We start from the raw sequence: 21,127 nt of genomic DNA on the forward strand, positions 1-21,127 counted from the left end.
AGTGTCAGAAACTTTCGACGTCTGAAATAGCTCTGTCTGATCCTCTATGCAGACGAATGTGGTTCACGGAATTTCGTTTTTAGGTCACATGTATTTGTGTGGAATAAACTGTCATTTATTTTTTTTTACTAACTATGGCTTTTTATTACAAAAACATCTGAGGTGTGGCAAGACTCAAAATGAGGCTGGGATCTGTTTTGAGGTCTTACTGTTCTACGGTCACTTTGATAACAAGTGTGTGGGAATCAGAGCCTTGTTTTCTTTCACGAAGGGCTTCCTCTGCGACAGCTTGTGATGGGGCTGGTACTCAACACAATTTATGTGTAGACTGACAGTATGTACTGAGCACGCCTCAGGCAAATAATTATTTTAAGTGCTTTTACCATTTAATTACCAGAGAAAAATCATGCAGATTAGTGAACATTTTGAAAAGATCTGTTTATGCCAATATTCTAAAAGAATCTTTCATTTTATTGCACGTTTTGGTTGGTAAGTCCCGGAGATATGCCGGAATTTTAATTACTGGCATCTAGAGTTTGAATATGTATTTCACCCACGTCTGCTGCTTTGCAGCAGATACACTGTTTGTATGTAACATGCATTAGAGAGTTGAAATATTGAGCGAGTCCTTCTTCCCACACCCCCCCCCCCCGACTCCTCGCAGACCCACTTCGCAGTCCCGGAGACGGCTGCGTGCAGGGACGCGTCCCAGCTGGAGGCCCTGAGCGCCGTGGTGGAGTGCCAGCAGCCCGAGGCGGACCTCTACAGGTACGGCCCCGCCACCACGCGCCCCCCCGCCGGGGACGGAAAAATTGGGAGCACGCCTTTCATCGAGCCGACCTCCAGTCTCCCCGCGCCGTCGCAGGTTCACGCTAACGCGCGCCGCTCTGTCACTGTCCCCCCCCCCTCTGTCACATCGCCCGCTGATACATGAGGGCCGGCCGTATTTTTAGACCGCTAAATTAGCCCGCCGGCACTCTCCCTCCCGCCTCTCGTCTTTCTTAATGGCTTACTTGCGTCAGATCATGAGATCCCTCTCTCTCCTCTCAGGTTTGTCGGGCGGATGATAGTGATGCAGCAAGGGGAAGAGATTGTAAGGTAGGTTGACCGCGGTTGTTGTCCGCAGTTTTCGTAACTCGCTTGCTTTGCTCACCAAACAGCTCTTTTCTGGAGGGGCATAATTCCTGGTAATGAACTGGTGGTTATCGTCCATTTTTGTGAAATTTATCAATGAACACACACGTTAGTCCATGCTAGTTGATCTGTAGAGGTTGAGCAGAACACCCCTTTGTGGCTGCAGTAGTGTGCTAAATCACCCAAAACATAAACGGTTGCATCTGATTGCATCTCCTTAGACCCTTAGGCCCAGAAAATGTCCTTCTCCGTGGAGCAAGACTGAAAAACACCAAGGAAATCTTCGGTATGCGTTTCTCCTCTGTCTTGGTATTCCTTGCACGTAATCCTGCATTATATTCTAATTCAATTATATGTGAGTGTGCTGTCTGTCGCTGGAGGGTCTTTTCATTCAAAGGGACTACACAGTGTTTCGTATCGTTATTTGTGTTTTGCATTGTATTTCCACTTCCATCCCTTAACGGCATTGTAACAGCAGCGACGTAATCTTTCATCTCTGTGTACCGATTGCACGCGTCCCAGGGTTTCTCCCAGGAATACAGTCAGCGGAGGGAAAAGTGTCTCAAGAGGGTAAATGGCGGTGGCGTGGAGCGGTTAGCGGTGGTAACGGCTTGTGGTAATCACATGGCGATGCCTGCACCCGACGTGGTGAAATCATGGCGACACAACGCCAATTTTGTTCAATAGCAGCGCCACGCCTTTTTTTCCCGGAGATCCGAGTCTGAGGTTCCACTGATTTTTTTTTCTTATGTTTGCGGCGATGCTCGTGAACTCTCAATCTGCACCTCCGCTATTAATACCTGGGGGAAACCCGGCGTTGTGTGCGTATTAAAGCACTCACTGGCTCTGATGCTCCTGGGGCTTTTCTAGGCGTGGCAGTCTACACGGGAATGGAGTCCAAGATGGCCCTGAACTACAAGTGCAAGTCTCAGAAACGCTCTGCGGTGGAGAAGTACGTGGCACGGGGCCGGCCTATGAATATTAACATACTGTGTACTGCCTGCATTTGTGTAACAGGGCTCTACAGCCACTCACATTTTATGAGAATTTGCTCCTGAAAGTTGATGTATGTTAACGGGGGAACTAATTTTGGATTTAAAAAAAATTATAAATTCGTGATGTGTTAGTGTGCTCCTAGATTTTTCAACATGGGAGCACATGTGCGCCTTGGAAAAAATGTTAGTATCGAGCCCTGTGTAAACTTTGTGTAAATATTTGTTGGGAACATCTGCTTCAAGACCATTTCCAAAAAAGAATCTACATTTTAGGTTTTCCCATCTTTCCACGATCTGTACCTGACAGAAAAAGGTATCACGGATTTCACAAATTATGATGAGGGAACCTAGATTTGTTCCTACAGAATGTTTCCTAAATATGATGCAATTTGTGAAAATGGGTCAGGAAGAGATTTGAAAACATCTGCGTTTGTTTTCCATTTTTCTTATTCTATTTGAGTTGCAATGCAGGGTCTCAGGGGATATGTGTGTGTGTGTGTGTGTGTGTGTGTGCTTGTCCTAGATGTAGCAAGCCCTTTACATTGCAAAGACCAAATCAATATTTTTTTTGCTTGAAGACCAAGAGTGATCCATTATTTTAATTTCTCTGCTGCCTCATTTTCTCACACATCAATATGCATTTTTTTTTGCATTCTGTCCATGAATAGCAAAAGGAAATGCATTATGGGAGATTATATTTTCAATTGGCTGCAGAAGATTGCAGAGGAAAATGTTTTGTTCATTTTAGCTCAAATAGTTCAAACATTTGCAAAAATATTATTTATATATACTTTATATATACATATAAACAATGAATGTGAGCTTGAAGTGCAGACTGTAAACCTTAACGGCATCCACATCCAGTGATACATATAGGAATTAAAGCCCTTTTTGTACATAATCACCCCATTTAGATGACTTCAAATGCACATTCCACACCTAGAATCAACTCTATACCTTCTGTTAACTTTGTTGTGCTTGAGGTAAACATGCAGCTGGCCAAGAAACAGCTGAGCAGCCAGTTTACTTCTGGTGTGCCAAAATGGGGGCACTATGTACAAAAAGGCTGTAGTTCCTACATGCTTCATCTGATAAGGATGTTAATACTTGAAAATTAGGTCCGATAAAATCTAAATTAAAACTGATGCTACGATATCAGTTTAAGGACAGTGTACTAAAAATGTAGTGTGGGTGCAATTCTCTGTTCGCCTGTTTTAGGTCCATGAACACGTACCTGCTCATCTACCTGGGCATCTTGCTGTTTGAGGCCATTCTCAGCACCATCCTAAAGTATGCCTGGCAAGCGGAGGGCAAGTGGGACGAGCCCTTCTACAACCAGAAGACTGAGCAGGAGAGGAACAGCAGCCAGGTATGCTGTACAGCAGAGCTCACTGTATGTCTACTCACAACAGTCATATTAAACAGCACATTAGTTACATGTGCTCTACAGGCAGGGGTTCAGATGAACATTAGAAGTATGTCAGTCTGTGTTTTAATAAGGGTTGGATTGCTGTTTATGTATTTTGCTCCTTGATTAGGCTCAGCAAATGTGGGAGCTATGGTAGTTCTCATACGCAGGGTGTGTTGGTTGTTGTTGTTTCGCAGCACTTGATTGATTAAAGTGGGTGATAACACCATTGATTCTGCTCGCTTTCTCGGGTTTGAAGTGGTTGCAGGATTTGGTTCTTAAGGTGGAAAAATTCAAACTCCGTGGCTGTCTTGGACACGGGTTTATGGACATGGTTCTGAGGGACCCCTGTATATGTTGGTTTTTGTAACAGCCAATCTTTGTATCACTTAAAGTTATTGAAAACCTGTGTTTTATTTCAAATGTTCTCCCTTAAACTCATAATGTAATGCACAGGTACAGGGGTGGCAATTGTGTTTGGATGAAAAAAAAAACAGAATACATCCCCAAGGACAAGGAGAAATCCTTGCCTACAGCCAGGGTTAATTACCACAACTTACATGGTTTCCGTGGATCCTTGAAAGCATTGGAAGGGCTCAGTCTTGAATATAAAAAAAATCTAATCCCGTGAAAGTGCTTGAATGGCTTGGCTTTCTACCTGTTTGTGCATTGTATAGTTTTTTTTCATAGCTACACATCCAGTAGAGTAGATTGGACATTTTCTATAAAAAAAATGTTTTAGGATAGTCCATTATATAACATAATTAAGTTGCTTTAATGTAAGCTCTCTGAACAGTCAGAAAATTGTCCTTGGAAAAATCCTTGAATGCATTGTGTCATCAAATACTGCCAGAACACTGACTCCAGAGCAGGACTGCAGTTCTGCAGGTTTTACAGGCGACGCTGCCGACGGCACTGGGGGCCGAAGCTATTTCAGTGCGATCAATACGGCGATAAACTGAATCATGTGCGGGAGTTTCTGGCTGGGGTGCTGCAGGTCTGACAGGGCAAGGTTGAGTTAGACCTTGCTATCAGGACTGCTAGGAGTTGCATTCAGCTGGCCCGAGTGGTGCCACTGGGACTCCCTTTGCTGATATTTGCAAATTTGTTTTATTTCTCGATTAGCGGTTGCAGCAGGGTAGCTGGCCTTCAGCAACCTTGTCAGCAGCGAGCTCTTCCTCTGAGCACAATCGGAGGCTCTCGCCCACACAGAAAGGGCAAGAAGTGACTCGAAATATTATGGCAGGGATAAAAGGAAAAATGCCTTTCAGACTCTTTAAGTTTTTTTCATTTGCCGACGGAACCTTGGCTTCCGGGTCACCGGCACACCGTCCCTTTTCCCTTCTCAGATTTTGAAGTTTATCGCCGATTTCCTGGCCTTCTTGGTCCTTTACAACTTCATCATCCCCATTTCGCTCTACGTGACCGTGGAGATGCAGAAGTTCCTGGGCTCCTTCTTCATCGTTTGGGACCTGGACCTCTACCACAAGGAGAGCGACCAGAACGCCGAGGTCAACACCTCCGACCTCAACGAAGAGCTGGGACAGGTAGCTAATCTCGCCGCCGAACGGTTGGCCGACGGGTGCGCCCGTCCCGCGTTTCAAAGACGCCCCGCCTCACCCCAGCCCGTGTCTACCCAGGTGGAGTACGTGTTCACCGACAAAACCGGCACGCTGACGGAGAACGAGATGCGTTTCCGCGAGTGCTGCATCAACGGCGCCAAGTACATGGAGATCAACGGCAGGCTCGTCCCGGAGGGAATGATGGCCGACTGTCTGGACGGCCCTTTGCCACAGCTGGTAATAACCCTCTCTTCTCTGTGCTACTCCGGTTCAAAGACTTCATTATCTAGTAACGTTCCACCCACTAAACCCACACTGTACGTCCTCCTAAAACCCGGCAATTCATTTTCCACTGCAGGGGACACAACGAGCATATATTCTACTATGCTGAAATACACTATAAGGGACATTCAAAAAAGAAAAAAATACATTTATATTTTCATTGCAATGTGCTTCTGTAATCCAAGGCTGCTGTATTATGTAAAAAAAGGTAACACCTCAACTTTTTTTCTGCCAGGTCTCAAGAGGATTAGGGTACCCAAATATGGCCTATATATATAAATATCTATAAATAGCAACACAGGGCTTTGAAAAAAATCTTTAATATTAAAGACTAAAACAAGCCTTAATGACCTTTTACAAGCCTTAATGACCTTTTATTTGAGGCGTTGTGTTTACATATGTAACCAATATGAAAAGAGAAAAGAATTAACATTTACACTGGTAACATGTAATTACAATATTTTAATTAATTTCTAACAAATCTCAGCTGAGGTACACTTACTTGTGAAGCAGTTAAAAAAAATCCATGAAGCGCTTTGAGGAGATAAGAGGTGCGGTCATGAGGTGAAAAGTGCTAGCCGCATGAAGGCCATTCATCATTATCCTCATTATGACCGCGCTGTGTCAGGTGTGTGTTGACGTGACCTTTGCGGTGGTGCGAAACGGTCGGAGGGCGAGCCTGTCGTCGTGGCGATTTAAAAAAACCGCCGGTTTTTTCCTCGCCGCGCAGGGACGGGAGGAGGAGCTGTTCCTGAAGGCCGTGGCGCTTTGTCACACGGTGCAGATCAGCTACGATCACGTGGACGGGCGCAAGGACCACCTCGCGCACGCCAACGGGGCCTCGTCCCACATGGAGTACTACGCCTCCTCCCCCGACGAGAAGGCTCTAGTGGAAGCTATGAAAAGGTAGCGACGTGAAATAATAACTATCAAAAAATAACAGCGTTCCTCAAGGGTTATGGAGCGTATCTGTCTGTCTGACTCAATTGTGAGTCAGTGTTGGAATACGGAGGTAGTTTCTCCACAGATGAAAACCTGTGATCAGGTTTTAGGTTGTAGTGATCAGCGATGTGCTCACCCGTTAATTGTAAGTACTGTGACACAGCAGCCAGATGAGTGATGTGTGTGCTTTTTGAATGCAGGTTGGGCGTAACCTTCATGGGAAACAATGGTGAAAACATGGAAATCCGCACTTCGGGAGGATCAGAGAAGTAAGGACTTTTGTAGTTTTCTCTGCACGCTCGCTAGGCTGTGCGCTGCAAGAACAGAGCAGAAACGTTAGTAAAGATAGATGCCTACGTTAACATGACAGAACACTCTTACCTGGTATGTGTGATGCCAATCAATCGATGTAGTACAGATACATTCAGGCTACAGCATTTAATTCTAGTGAGTTATAGTTTCCAGTACCATCTGATATGCTATTTTTGTGTGATGTTTTATGCTGCCAAGCTTCACAAGCTTCAACAATTTTATTTGCGGCAGGTATAAACTGCTCCACGTTTTAGAGTTTGATGCGAACAGAAGAAGGATGAGTGTGATTGTGGAAACCCCGTCAGGTACGTGCGACCTTTGCTCGGGTAACGTTCGAACGTCAGCGAACGCGAGCTCGCCGTGCGCGTGTTCATCCGGTGATGTGTGCTTGCTTTTAGGGGAGAAGGTGCTGTTCACTAAAGGAGCAGAGTCGTCCATTTTTCCTCACAGCACGGGTGGAGAAATGGCTAAGACGCGGGTCCACGTCGATGAGTTTGCATTGGTAAGGAACGTTGGCGGTGGGAGTGACATTCAGCTCGCCTGCGTTTGTTTTCCTTTCTGTCCCGTCAGCGTGTCAGTCGGCACTTTCATAACCATAAACACGTTCGCTTATTTCAACCTGTCTTGTCCACACTCAATGGTGTGAGAGATATTACATGTTAACATAGAGTAGATGTGATTATCGTATCATTGTGCCCTGTCGTATATGCTGTGAGCAGCATGCTCCATTCTAGTGCATTGGGGTCACAGGGATATGATTTATGTTTAATTTAATAATAATCAGATGTTATGGCTTGCAAGATCAAATATCAAAAAAAAAAAAAAAAGTAAAAATCAAAGCCCACTTTTTATGATTGTTGAAATATTTTTAAAGAGACCCTTTTCTAAGAATATTAGCTTGTGTGACATTATTGGGATTTTAAAGCAATGCAATAAGATAACGATGAAAAAGAATTGGGAATGTCAGTTTAAATACCAATTATCTGCTGCATGAAAACCTTGTTTCGGTTTAATTTTTCACCGATACACGATTCATACCACAGATTCCTTCATTATAGTGGATCTTTATCACAAATGAACGACACTTTATTTGTTAAATATGATCTAGCTAGCAGACGTAAATGGCAACCATCAACCATATATATTATTTATATTTGGAAGTGAGATAAAGATAATAAATACTGAGTAGTTTTGCATTCATTTTATTTTTGTGTTGTTTTAAAATCCCAATAATGTCACAAGGGTTATAGGCAAAAGGACATAAAGCAAATGCACTTAATGAACAACAAATAGAAACAGAAAACAAGAGCCAAATGTACACTGGTTTAGTCACTTGTTAAGAAATCTCTCAAAGGTGTCATTCCTCTTTTACTAAAAGTTGAAAACTGGCCATTTTGACGCAAACTCAACACCAATAAGAGTTAATGTGTTACAGCAAAACTGTTTTCTAAGTATTAGTGTTATTTAACAAAGAGTTGAATCCTGATCCATTTAATCAGTGATTTCACAGGCAAATGATATGAATTTATAAAAGATAAAATACCAGTCGACACTTGTCCTTAATTTTAGCCTCCAATTACATGTACATGTTCATGTTTCTTTCACAAATAGAGTTTGTGAAGTTTGATGATTGTTGAACATGCCATAGTATATGAAGACAAGATAAACACTTTTAGGGCTGCTGCTGGTTTTTTTTTACCCCAATCATCAATTAATTTTTAAAATAAAGTTCAGTCTGAAATGAACAGTATTTAGGGTAATCATTAGGATTTAAAAATAAATGGTGATTAATCTTTGTATCAAAAGCAGAGGTGGAAAATTCAGGTTCAGAAAGTGAAAGTCCCCCCAGTATTTTGTCCCAATCACCTGAATTCATTTATTTGTGGAAGAAACACATGGCAGGACTTTGCTTTCTGACCCCTGGACTTTCCACCTTCCACCATATATATATTTTTTTTAGCTGGTTAAACTGATTAGTTGGGAGTCTTCTTAGGGCCCTAATTTAAGTCACAATCACGGAAGAATCTTTTTTTTTTAATCGAATCGTTTTGAATCGAATCGTCTGGCTGAATCAGGTCCTTACCCCCTCCCTTTGCGGTTGTGTCCCCTTCAGAAAGGCTTGCGCACCCTGGTGGTGGCCTGCAGGCGCTTCAGCGGGCAGGAGTACCAGGAGGTGGAGAAGAGGCTCCACTGGGCCCGCACCGCCCTGCAGCAGCGGGAGGAGAAGCTGGCCGAGGTCTTCGGCTTCATCGAGAGGGACCTGGAGCTGCTGGGCGCCACCGGCGTGGAGGACAAGTGCGTGTGCAGTAGGGGGCGCCGCGGAGGGCAGAGAGGAGCTGGGCAGGAACAGCAGTGCAGTGGTTAGGGAAGTGTGCTCAGAAGGTTTTGAGACCATGGTGAATCACATGCAAAGTGTGATCAAGAGATAGCAGATGACCAGTAACACTGAATGGTTTAAATGGCATTTCAGAAAAGAAAGCCAGATATTTTTAATGCCCAAAACATCTTAAAATGTTGGCCTGAGCTAAAGTTGAAATCCAAATCAGTCAGAGAAGTATCTTTTCATGGTTCCACTTTCAGGGGTCAATATCTGCCATCCGAATGGCGTGGCTGTAATTCTCATTCCCTTCTGTGGTAGTTATTGTAGCGTACCACATTCAAAGTCAGTGGCTCCGCCCCTCCTTCCTGTGAGAGAATTCTCACCATCATTTCTATTTCCATCGGATGATGTTCTTTGATCTGATTGGTCAGACGATCATGTCCTTGGTTTAGAAGATTCAGTTTTAGGGCATCGATAACAAATCTTTTAACAAATAGGGAGCGTGCCTTGGTATATTGAGGTTTACAGCTTTGGTTTAGTTGTGTTCAAAGAGAGGGAGATTCAGCTTCAAGCTGAAAGTGCAGTTTGTCTGTTATTTCTGCAGCTGCGACAGGGTCGACGGGGATCAGGCTGTTAGAGAGGGACACCCAGAGAGCCGTAATTTACAGTCACACTTTAAACTCTCGGTTTTAAATCTCGGCCAAAAATGAAACCCTGGAGGTCTGAGTCGTGTTTTTGGAGCCGAGCCTGTCGCCCGCGGTGCCAGGAGGGCGGAGAGAGAGCGGTCGGGCCGCGTCGCGCCGCCCCGTCGGGGCTAATCCTGTTTGGATGCTGATGCGGGGCTGTGATTAGATCAGCCCCTTCGCCCCTCCTCAAAGAGCAGCCGGAGCCCACGGCCCTGCCGCTGGCAGACGGGTGGAGCCGAATCAATCGAATTACTAGCGTCTTGCCTCCCTCTCCGTCTGCAGACCATGACATCATTTAGTTACGCGCACAGCTTGTAAAGCAGCAAGGGACAGATGCGACCGAGGCACTTCAGTTTAACCCTTCGAAGAGCAGGTTTTTTGGAGTGCTTTTTTCAAAATTGAAGTCCGTGTTCTAGAACTCCGTTGCTTTCAATTACCAGTGATGATTGTTACATCGGCTTTAGAATGCTCAGTTAAGAACATTCTAATCACGTATGCATGATCTTACACCGTAAACGGGGACTACAAACAATTGTTTAAGGACATCACTGCAGTGGTCTTCCAGCGACGTGAACCTTTTTTTTTTTTTTTAAAAAAAAAAACCTTTTTCTTTTGAAGTCAAGCCTTAACCTTAACACGATACCGGGGGTACCCAGCCTTATCAGACGATAGCTACCGCCCGTTTGGGCTAATCGTCGCCTTCGATCAGTGGCTTGATTTGTTGACTCTGATGTTGCGAGAGCTGTGAGAAAAGCCTGCGGCCGAACCTGCCCTTTTCGGATAAGATTGGACAGCCCCATTACTGCTCGAGCTGAAAACCGAAAGCAGGAAGTGCCTCTGATCTCGCTCCGCGTGTAATTATCTTTCCCACGGACGCGAGTCGCATAGCTCTCTAGTGGTACCCAACACCTGCTCAGAGTCTGAAGAAAATCTGCCATTCTTGTAAATATGCAGTTACGATGTTGCTGGATTGTGTCAGTGAACGTGGCCGCATTACTTATTGCAGTGTTCCCTGCCAAAACAAAAGCACATTCCTCTGGTTTGTTAGCTGAATTGTGATCCTTCGGCTGGATGAATAGAGGTCATTCACAATGCCTGTAGCTCATAATTGTAACTGCTCTAAATTACCCACTCTAAGGAGTGTACTGTGGCTGGACAAGGACAATTCATGCTTCAGAATGGTAATAATTTATACCTTGTTTTTTATGATGTGCTGTTCAGACAGATAAGAAAAGAGAGAGAATGAAACTCAATGAAATGCAAGCGAAAATGACATGCCAGGCACGAAAACTACAGACTACAATTACAGCTAGAAAAAAGGGAATCTACAGCCAAATTTTCTGTTGTGTTTAATTTATTTTGCCACAGTTGGAAGTTTTAAAAACTATAACTTGGAAATGTTTTTTTCCGAGTTATGGTTGCTGAAATATGTTTCATCCTATGCCCAAAACAAGCCTCTTTGAATATGTGTTCATACTATATTGAGGGTATAACTGACCCGGTGATTTAAAAGGCATCACTTGGGCAGATTTTTCTGGTACATGTTCAGTCAGATCAATTTACAATCAAAATGAGATTTTTGGTTGAAATTCCCCTTTAAAACAAGGAGCATTAAAAAGTCTGATTGAAAGGTAAATGGTTGACCGTTTAGAGAGTCAGATTTTAATGGTTGACCGTGGTTGACCGCACGGTCCTTCTCAGGCTGCAGGACAAGGTGCAGGAGACCATCGAGGCCCTGCGCCTGGCGGGGATCAAGGTGTGGGTGCTGACCGGGGACAAGCACGAAACGGCGGTCAGCGTCAGCCTGTCCTGCGGCCACTTCTACCGCACCATGAACGTCCTGGAGCTGCTGCAGCAGAAGTCGGACAGCGAGTGCGCCGAGCAGCTGAGGAAGCTGGCCAGGAGGTACCGTTAGGCTCCGCCTCCGAGCCCCTCACTCCTCCCCGGATACTCCTCTCCCCGCTCTCCGTAAACACACAAGAGTCCAACGGCCCTTGCCTGGTAGAAGCGCACACTTAGGAGTCCTTCATTTCAAATGGGGGAGTGCTAATTAATATCCTGGGGGAACCTTCGGGGAAGTTGTAATTAGATGTGCTTAGCCACTGTTGTCATGGCAGCTCGGATAACATACAAAACTGTGTAATCCTGTGTTGTAGGCTAAGTGAAGGACATTGCTAAGCGACCATTGTTTTGAGAAACCGATCAAACTTGATCTGTGCACAGTGGGGTTATGATACTTGCTGTCTGTTGCTAGCAAGCTAATGTTAGGGTCTTAGCCAGCTAGATGCAGCAACTAGCCATTGACAGGCTAAGATCTTTTTTGAGTCAACTATAAACCACTAAAACAAAATAGTAACTTGGTCCAGGAAGTAAATTCTGTGGCATTATGATATTCCATGTTTGAACAGTAAAGTTAGATAAAAATCTGAGCTGTATTTGCAAAGAAAGCTCAGTAGCAACAATCACAGTTCTAATTAGCCACTACATAACATCTCACAAGCTTGCTCGTATCTACAATAATGACTACCAACATATATTTGCTTTTGAATCTAGTTTGAGCCTTAAATCAAGACCTGAGGATAAATTATTACTTTATTAACTGTGTAAACATACCTGACTCACTGAAACACTCATCCAGTTGGGGATATTATTTTTTGTCAGTGAGCCACCTGGACTAAACAGGAAACGCCATGTTGTCATTCATATGAGGTCATTTCACAGTGAAGCTGTGTACTGTGTAGGACCCCTTCATGTGTCTCAGAATGCAGAGACTGTAATGTTGTCTCACTGCAGGATCCAGGAGGACCATGTGGTCCAGCACGGGCTGGTGGTTGACGGGGCCAGCCTGTCTCTCGCCCTGAGGCAGCACGAGAAGCTCTTCATGGAGGTGTGCAGGAACTGCGCGGCCGTGCTGTGCTGTCGCATGGCCCCGCTGCAGAAGGCCAAGGTATGTCCCCCCCTGAACCGTAGCCCCGCCCCGCCCCCCCCCAAAAGTACAGTGCACGCTAAACCACACCCCCTTTCACAACTCCGCCCCCTAACCCAGACAGTTCCAAAGCTTACATTCTATGACTCTCTGGAACATATAATTATTTCAACACTTATTTTTAAACACAGATATCACTGTGTGTCATTCTCAGTCATTTCTTTCTGGCAATGTTTATATTGTGTATTTTGTGCATGTATGTATATTCTATCGTTAAGTAATTACTGAATTAAAAATCGATCTAATGACAGTTTCAGGATGGTCAGGATGAAACTTCTTCATTGTGTCCTTGTATGTTTGTGGTGTTCTTCTGTATATGTGCTTAAGAACAGTTTGTGTAACTGTAGTATGCTTTGTGTCTGTAAAGTGTCAGTTTGATATCTCTGGGACAATTTGATGACAATTCTGTTGTTATTATGGCAGGTGGTGCGACTGATTAAAACATCCCCTGAGAAGCCCATCACGTTAGCGGTTGGGGATGGATCTAATGATGTCAGTATGATCCAAGAAGCTAATGTCGGTATCGGTGAGTCTGGAGACTTATTGTTTATTTATTACTTATTCGGTTGTATTTTTTTCACTGCTAACTGAAGACTGGCAAAGCTGTTTGTTGGTTCCTAAAATTGAAATTGGAGAGTTTTCTTATATTACACAAGACAAAACTTTAGTTTATCTCTGCAGGTGTTGCTGTTTAGTGCATTTATCTGTCTAAATGTATATGTGATATAAGAAGTATGATTTATATATGCTGACAAATGTTATGTCAAGTTAGGGCATAATTTGTGAGCTTTATAATTGTTTCTTCATTAAAGTGAATGCCAAATCATTAATATAATAATGAAAAAACAGATTATTTAAACATTTTAAACCTTTGCATCACTAATAGGAAATGTTCTGTGTCCTGAAAGTGTTTGCCTGAGAAAGTTAATAAAAGACATAGTCGTGCAGCAGTTACCTTTGCCAAGGAGGTTTTGTAATGATGTCCATATATCCGTCCATTTGTCTGTCCGACCCTGATGGACCTATCTGAAAAAGTAATGGCCAGGTTGCCATAAAATTCTTTTTGCCCATTTATGTTCCTGAAAGGAAGAAACCTATTGATTTCGTTGACCCCATGACTTTTTCTCTGGCTCCACCATCAGGCCAAACTTTCAATTTGTGATTGGCATATCTCGAAAGGTAATGGCCAGATCACCGTGAAATTTGCTGTACACATTCATGTTCCCAGGAGGAAGAAACATATTGATTTTTGTGACCCCATGACCTTTTCTGTAGCACCACCATGAGGCCAAACATACCCCAAAAAGTACTCAACTGAGTGCATTCTTTCTAGTTTCAAAATGATTGAATTCAATTATTTTCAGGTATCATGGGCAAAGAGGGAAGACAAGCTGTGAGAAACAGTGATTATGCAATCGCAAGATTTAAATTCCTGGCCAAATTGCTGCTGGTCCACGGTCATGTTTACTACATCAGAATAGCAACGCTTGTACAATATTTTTTCTACAAGGTAAGTAATAGATCTCGCTATTCTGTCTGAAGTAATTTATTATTGCACAGCCACAATTCCAGTTGTAGCTGATCACTACATTTTTTTTTTTTTTGACATTTTGATTATTTGTTTTCCAGAACGTGTGTTTTATAACACCCCAGTTTTTATACCAGTTCTTCTGTCTGTTCTCACAACAAGTAAGTGTCTAAATGCATCACTATCTGTTTATGTGTCTAAATGTATCACTGTTTATTTATATTTCTAAAGGTATATCTGTATTTTTAAATGTATTAATTTCGGTTTCTAAATATGAAAATACATTTCTGTGTCTTAACATATCACTATTTCTCTGTCTACATGTATTACTGTTTAATTCTGTGTACTGTGTTGATGTATTGAGTACATCTAATGTTTATGTTAATTTTGTTGTAGTCAATTATTACCTAGCCTAGCATGTATCAAGTTTGTGACCTAGTGCTGGGTAAATATAACCAATTTCTGTATCTCCATCTTACAGAATACATGAATTTGAGTTTTAATTGTGGTAAAGTTTACGCAAAGGCTGAGAAATCGAAAGCAGTGAGAATTTCACTCCGTAAGTCATCACACAGTGGGAACGTCTCAGTACACGGGGGACAATAGGTAGCAAACAATACTCGTTCCCCAGTGCCAAGGATGCTTATCTCAGTTTAGCTGACAGCCATTGCCAGCTGTACACAGCCAGGCCTGACATTGCCAGTAAATGAACCTTGCCTGTGTGTAGCAGGCATCCGCTGAACCACAGGCTGTACAGTGCTCCCATTTTACGAGCATTAGCTCCTAAACATTGATGCTTGCTAACTGGATAAAAACAATGTAGGAGCACATCTACGAAATTGAGATGCATTGGTGTGCTCCTAAAGTTTTCAACTTAGGAGCACATACGCTCCTTGGAAAAAGTGTTAGCCACCTCAAATCAGAATCCGGTTCAGACCCAAGAAACCAAGAGTTTTACTGAGTCACCAACTAATTCCTCTATTGGGTTTAGTAATGGAGTAGTGGAGTAGCAATTTAGTCGTGTGGCTTTCCAGGACCGGGTTGCGGGCCCTTGGTTTAGACTGAACTGAAAGTCCCTGCTCTCCTCCCCCCCTCAGACACTGTACGACAGCGTGTACCTGACCCTGTACAACATCTGCTTCACCTCTCTGCCTGTGCTGGTGTACAGCCTGTTTGAGCAGCTGCTCCATCCGCAGACGCTGCAGAGCAAGCCGGCGCTCTACAGGTAGGGCACACCAGGTTACACGTGGGCCTTCAAATGAAACGCAGCCTGGTCTTCCCGCATCACGAGTGCAGGGTGAAGCAGTGGCAAAGGAGGGGGAGATGGGCCGTATTGGGCCGTTTTCTTGTAAAGAAAGAAGCGCAGTCTCTCACTCAGTCTTTGATTGGTCCAGTCTGTTGCATATGTGATGTGGACAAACGGTTGTCCAGGAGGCAATTGACCAGGCAGTCTTTCACCCTATTGAAAGACTGTCTGTTCTAATTAAAAGAAAACCCTGAAAGGAATGCACAGTTGATTGTTTCTTAGTGGACAGTGGAATGTTTTGAATAAACATTTGTCCTTGACTTGGACATGCAATTGATGTCAGTAGTTTCGAATGCCTGTGGTAGAGAAGTAAATCCTTCTTATGTGAAGATATATGCTGGATATTTCAGATGCCTTTAGTTTCTCTTTAGTTTATTTTGACCTTTGACCATTTTTCTTTTTGTATTTTGCCCCACAGAGACATCAGTAAAAACTCCCTCCTGTCCTTCAGAAGCTTTGTGTACTGGACTCTTCTGGGGTTCTTCCATGCCTTTGTCTTCTTCTTTGGTTCCTACCTTCTGATGGGAGAGGACACCTCACTATTGGGCAACGGACAGGTGAGGGGGTGAGGCCAGGGTTCGCCAAGCAGTCAACGGTTCCCTGGCAACCGAACTGAGATTCAGACTCGAGCAAACGAGCCAAGTTCGAAAATGCCCTAAGAGCCTAATATTGCCGAGCTAACAGCAGAGCTGTCAGAAAGAATTTATTTTTCTTTCAACTCTGTGAACCACATCTGGTAATGGATTGGCCCTGCTCTGAATGCAATGCTGTGACCTGTTTCTTTCTGTCTTTTTATTTTTTTATTGTTTATTGCTGCGTATTTAGTACACAGTACAGAGTTTTGTGAATGACACATAAATGTGTTGGTAACTTTTGCAACAGTGTCACTGGGTGAAGGTTTCTTTCACAGTCTATTTGCGATTGATTTTTTTTATTAACCAGCTGTTTGTGTTTCTGTGGTAACTCGGATGTGGCAACTGTAGTCCCACAGTGTCACCTGCCACCTCATCACCTCCCACCCCGCCCCCCCCTTCCTGCTGCTGTTGTTGTGAGCAGATTTTTGAAAGCTAGCAGAGAGACGGTGAGAGTTTACCGGATGAGCGTTTATGCGTAGCTACACCGGCGGTCGCCGCCTGCTCCTCTCTCTTTGCACATCGATTCGGGCTTAATGTCGCTTTAGAGGTGAAGTCGCAGGTGCAGCACTTTTAGTGACTGGCAGCTCTGTGTGACACCGATCAGTTTCAGATCGCTTTCAAAGTTTCAGCTGAGATCTGCCAGATGCTTCATGTCTTATTCCAGGCCGGCTAAAAAAAAACATTGAGGTCTCTTCTCGCAAGGAACCAAGTATTATATTTTTCACCAATGTTCGATTATGCTTACATAAAGTATAACGCATGAAACGTATTCCTGGCTTTTGATAGGTTCTGTTTTGTTTATTTTTAATTGCAGATGTTTGGAAACTGGTCGTTCGGCACGCTGGTTTTCACCGTAATGGTCGTCACCGTCACGCTGAAGGTAAGTGGGTTCTGCCCTCGCGTTCGCACGTAAGCGGCACTGTTCACCGGGAGAACCGAACCGTGCGGATGATGTCACATGAGGTGTAAATATTATTCCGCGCTGCGGGTTCGCCTTTGAGTCATACCCAGCGAGCTCTCCGGGGCTGCGCGGTCATTCGGCTGCGTGTGAAAGACCCCCCTTGTGTGAAACTGCTTGCAGCTGGCCCTGGAGACGCACTTCTGGACCTGGATGAATCATTTGGTCACGTGGGGCTCCATCGCCTTCTTCTTCATCTTCTCCTTCTTCTACGGAGGAATCATCTGGTACGTGTCGCGCTAATGTTGTGATTTGACGTAATCTCAGGCAGTAATAATAGGGCTTGCAGTGGTCTTGATCCTAATTCTGTGTCCAACTAAAAGCCGGTTTTATTTGCTGTTTATTTCTAAGATATTTCAAACTGTCCTTGCCCTACTCATTGATTTGAGCTTAATATTCTTTCGAGGTGACACGTGCAACCCTTTATGTGACGCTATGCAGTTTCACGTCTGTTCCCTTTATCAGATAGAGTGAGAGACTTACAAAAGGAGGGCTATTCCCTTTATAATGGAATAGGGGGATATTCCCTTTATGTTTGTATTGGGAAAGGTCAAAAGGTCATCATAAAGGCTTATGTCATCATAAAGATGTTCCCTTTGTACACTGTGTTGGGTATTACAGGAGCATTTTACCTGGCCTTTATTTCAAATATCAGTTCACTTTATCACATGGATTAGACTTGGATTAGAAAAGGAGGGCTATTTCCTTTATCTGGTAGATAGTGTATATACTCATACAGTTGTTCACTTTATGTATAGAGCTGGGTGTGTAATAGGAGGTGTGTTATTGTCCCTGTTATCAGGTGGATTGGTCTTATAGCGATAAAACTTGTCTCTGTCCACCAGGCCCTTCCTCGACACACAGGACATGTACGGCGTCTTCACCAAGCTGCTGTCCAGCGGCTCGGCCTGGTTCTCCATCATCGTCATCGTCGTCACCTGCCTGTTCCCCGACGTCATCAAGAAGGTCCTCTACAGGCAGCTCAGACCCACCAGCACTCAGAAATCCCAGGCAGGTCCTCACCGCAGGCAGCAGCGTTCAGTTCCTCACCGCTCTGTACGCACTGCACACATCCCCACTGAACACCTGCGCTAATACCGGCCCAGGGCCCATGTCTTTGAGGAGGAGTGCTGATCTAAGGTCAGTTTTGCAAATGGACAAGGTTTGGACACGGACGACAGAAAAACTGATCCTAGACCAGCATTCCTTCTATGAGATGCGTCATAAATGCACTTGCCCTGATGCCCAGATATTATTTGATTATTATTATTATTAGTTGTAGTAATAAATGTACAATAGTATTAGTAATGTTCATATGATAAAAGTTTTTTATTTGTGCATGGGATGTCCTTACGTATTATGAATATATTAACCACTTTGCTCTAGCAATTCAGGTTGTGCACCCTGTTTAAGAGTACAGAAGCCATGCCCTGCCTGGGGAATGCAACCTTTTTTTCCCCAGTACTTTTATTCAAAATGAAGGACAAAGTGCATTGTGGTTACATTTAAACAGGGCTTAATTGGTAACTTATAATATTAGGAAACGGTTTCATATGACTGACCCAGCTAGCATCTGAGGTTTCCCACTGGCAACGAATGTGTGCCAAGGCGGATTTTACACAGACCTGCTGCTTCCTGAAAAATTTCAACGGAATGTGTGGAAGCACTGAGTCATATGTAACCGTACTTTTCCCTGAATGCTGGCGAAGGTAATGTTTCTTTTAAAAATTGTCCACGATCTGCAGAAGTGTAACTGGCCTTCCAGAGGGTCAAAGTGTTTGGAACAGTAATTAGACCCGGGTCTGCCTTTTCGTTATGTGCCGTGACCCCTGAAGAGCGGTGCGATTCGCTCGTGAATTAGAGACGGAGCCGCTCGTCAGGCAGACGGCGGGCGGAGGAGCCGCTTCCACGGCGCTCCTTCCGCTCTTGCGCAACGACGAGCAGCGGCGGAGTTTTGTCCCGCCATGCCGGGATGAGATACGATGAGACGCAGCGCACTCCGAGCCGTTAATGCAGGGGCTGCCCAACCCGGTTCCTTGAGTAGTTCTACCTGTCCTGGCAGGTTTCACTCCCAGGCCGTAGCAGTTTGCCCACTAATTCCATTGAGCCTACTAGAGATAACTGAGCGTGACTTTATGAGTATGTACATCCGCAGGCTGTTGCCAAATTAGGGGTTGAAAATGAAAACCCCTGGCAGAGTCCAGACTAGAGATCTCTGATTATGAGGGGAGAGAGGAAAATGAGGATCAAGCTTTTGGAGATGGCTGGCAGCGCTACCTGAGCTTGTAAACCTGACGGTAGCAGGGTGCTGTGCAGACTGAAACGGAGGCCGGGAAGGGAATTTTAATCTTGTTGTTCAGACGAATGGCTCTTAAGATTCATTTTTCGCGTGTGATTTAATTAAAGCGAATGGGCTACTGGGGTCTGGGAGACGTGATTGGATTGCCGAATATTTATGAAGTCATTAAAGCCGGCCCGTTCGCGTTCAGCACCAGCAGCAGGGTAATATCGCTCATGGTTTAAAAGACCCTGGGCTTCAGGAGTCAGGTTAGGCTTAAGCCCAGGGTACCGGAGTACTGGGTCCACCTAACGATTAGCCAGGTGCGCACGTGTTCATGTTCCGGCTGTAAATGAATATCCGAACATTTCTTTGAAATGTACACCTGCACTACTAAAATTTATGGGTGGAACAGCTAGCATTCGTAATCGTACGGAGGCAAAGCATGTTACCGTCACCAGCGTGGTCACCTCCACCATGAAGCAGGAGACGTGGTCCCCGGTAGCGTGAAGTAATTACTGAGAGGCTCTGCAGTGTGATTGCTAAATATATGCTGAAAGTTAATGCAGTCACAGTTTCAGTTTAATAAGCATATCATTAACATTGATCAGAAATTATAGCCTGATGTGATTTTTATCTGGGTAAAAAGCTGCCGCTACACCACCCCTTCCCCCAAACACTCTCTCTCCAAAAATGTGGAGAAAGTGAGTGTCAGATCTCCTAAGTATTTGTTATTGGCATCACATCTTATCTTACTGGTTTGTACGCATGTCTGCGTGTATAACGTGTCCTTGGGCATGCATGCATGCATGTTTGTAATTGTGTGTGTAGTACATACTGTACATTTACGGGTTTGCTTGTTTGTGCCCATGCGTGTGTTGCATAATACAGTCGCACACATATACCTATACATAAGCGCACAAATACGAAACGCGCACACACACACATGCAGACTCTTAAGACACATACCCGTGTATACAAGCGGAGGAACGCGCACACAAACACGACGACACAAAACGCGTTTCACGTGCGCGTTCGCTTGTATGCACGCGTCGCCCTGTGCAGCCGTGTGTGATTGTGATTGTGTGTGTGTGCGTCCGTGTGCTGGTGTCCTGGTGTTTGTGCATGCTTTGTGTATTTATGTGTACCCGACTCCGTGTTTACGTGCGCGTGCACGCTCGCTGGTGATTGTATGCGTCTGCCCGCGTCTGTGTGCGCGTGTGCGTGTTTCTGCGTGCGTCTCACCTGCGCCGTTTCTCCCCCCCCCTACCCCCCCCCCCCCCGTGCTTCCCGCTCCTTTTCCCCCGCCCGCCCTGCAGATGCACTCCGACGCGGTTGCCATAGGCGACGACCTCATCGCCCTGCAGCCGCTGTCCAGAGCCAGGACTCAGCTGGGGAAGATTAGGTAGAGACCGACGGCCCACCGTTGCCCCCCGAGCCCACTCAAAAGGGCGCACGCAGGATCGGACAGGGAAAGAGCCCCCCCCCCTGCGTGTCCCAGTTGGGTAGGGGCATCCGTGCCCGCGCAGTAGAGCGCCGTTCGGCCCGCCGAAGGCTAGCGCGCAGCTGCCCGCTTCCTTTATGCGGCCGTAGCGCGCCGTTACAGCGCACCATTTAAAAAAGGGAAGCGGTCTAGCCTCAACCCCCCCGACGCTCCATCTCCAGACCGTCGGAAAAAAGGGAAGTCACGAGGCGTGAAATTGATTTCCTGCAGTCCGATTGGTTCTGACGAGTTTCAGCTAGCGTCGTGCGGTAGGTCAGCGGTTCAGCTGCCTCGAGTCGCCGCCCCGAATTA

At 44.9% G+C, this 21,127-nt stretch overlaps 1 protein-coding gene across 3 annotated transcripts in view; it reads left to right on the plus strand.

The window, feature by feature from the left end:
- The window catches only part of LOC135256801 (phospholipid-transporting ATPase IF-like), a 43,105-nt gene that overhangs the window by 8,875 nt on the left and 13,103 nt on the right, over positions 1-21,127 (plus strand). For 2 of the 3 annotated variants that reach the window (XM_064338944.1, XM_064338945.1), the window contains exons 7-29: positions 665-768; positions 1,051-1,098; positions 1,356-1,420; positions 2,005-2,086; positions 3,348-3,498; positions 4,887-5,084; positions 5,178-5,336; positions 6,112-6,287; positions 6,524-6,592; positions 6,867-6,940; positions 7,034-7,137; positions 8,749-8,930; positions 11,343-11,546; positions 12,435-12,588; positions 13,051-13,153; positions 13,992-14,137; positions 14,257-14,316; positions 15,253-15,380; positions 15,880-16,018; positions 16,911-16,976; positions 17,178-17,281; positions 17,900-18,065; positions 20,652-20,737. In XM_064338944.1, the coding sequence (XP_064195014.1) occupies positions 665-768; positions 1,051-1,098; positions 1,356-1,420; positions 2,005-2,086; positions 3,348-3,498; positions 4,887-5,084; positions 5,178-5,336; positions 6,112-6,287; positions 6,524-6,592; positions 6,867-6,940; positions 7,034-7,137; positions 8,749-8,930; positions 11,343-11,546; positions 12,435-12,588; positions 13,051-13,153; positions 13,992-14,137; positions 14,257-14,316; positions 15,253-15,380; positions 15,880-16,018; positions 16,911-16,976; positions 17,178-17,281; positions 17,900-18,065; positions 20,652-20,737 (2,768 nt within the window). The remainder of the gene's footprint in view (positions 1-664; positions 769-1,050; positions 1,099-1,355; positions 1,421-2,004; positions 2,087-3,347; positions 3,499-4,886; positions 5,085-5,177; positions 5,337-6,111; positions 6,288-6,523; positions 6,593-6,866; positions 6,941-7,033; positions 7,138-8,748; positions 8,931-11,342; positions 11,547-12,434; positions 12,589-13,050; positions 13,154-13,991; positions 14,138-14,256; positions 14,317-15,252; positions 15,381-15,879; positions 16,019-16,910; positions 16,977-17,177; positions 17,282-17,899; positions 18,066-20,651; positions 20,738-21,127) is intronic. The other variant, XM_064338946.1, reaches the window with a different exon arrangement.

The sequence above is a fragment of the Anguilla rostrata genome, chromosome 6, assembly GCF_018555375.3.
Source record: "Anguilla rostrata isolate EN2019 chromosome 6, ASM1855537v3, whole genome shotgun sequence".
Lineage (NCBI taxonomy): Eukaryota > Metazoa > Chordata > Actinopteri > Anguilliformes > Anguillidae > Anguilla > Anguilla rostrata.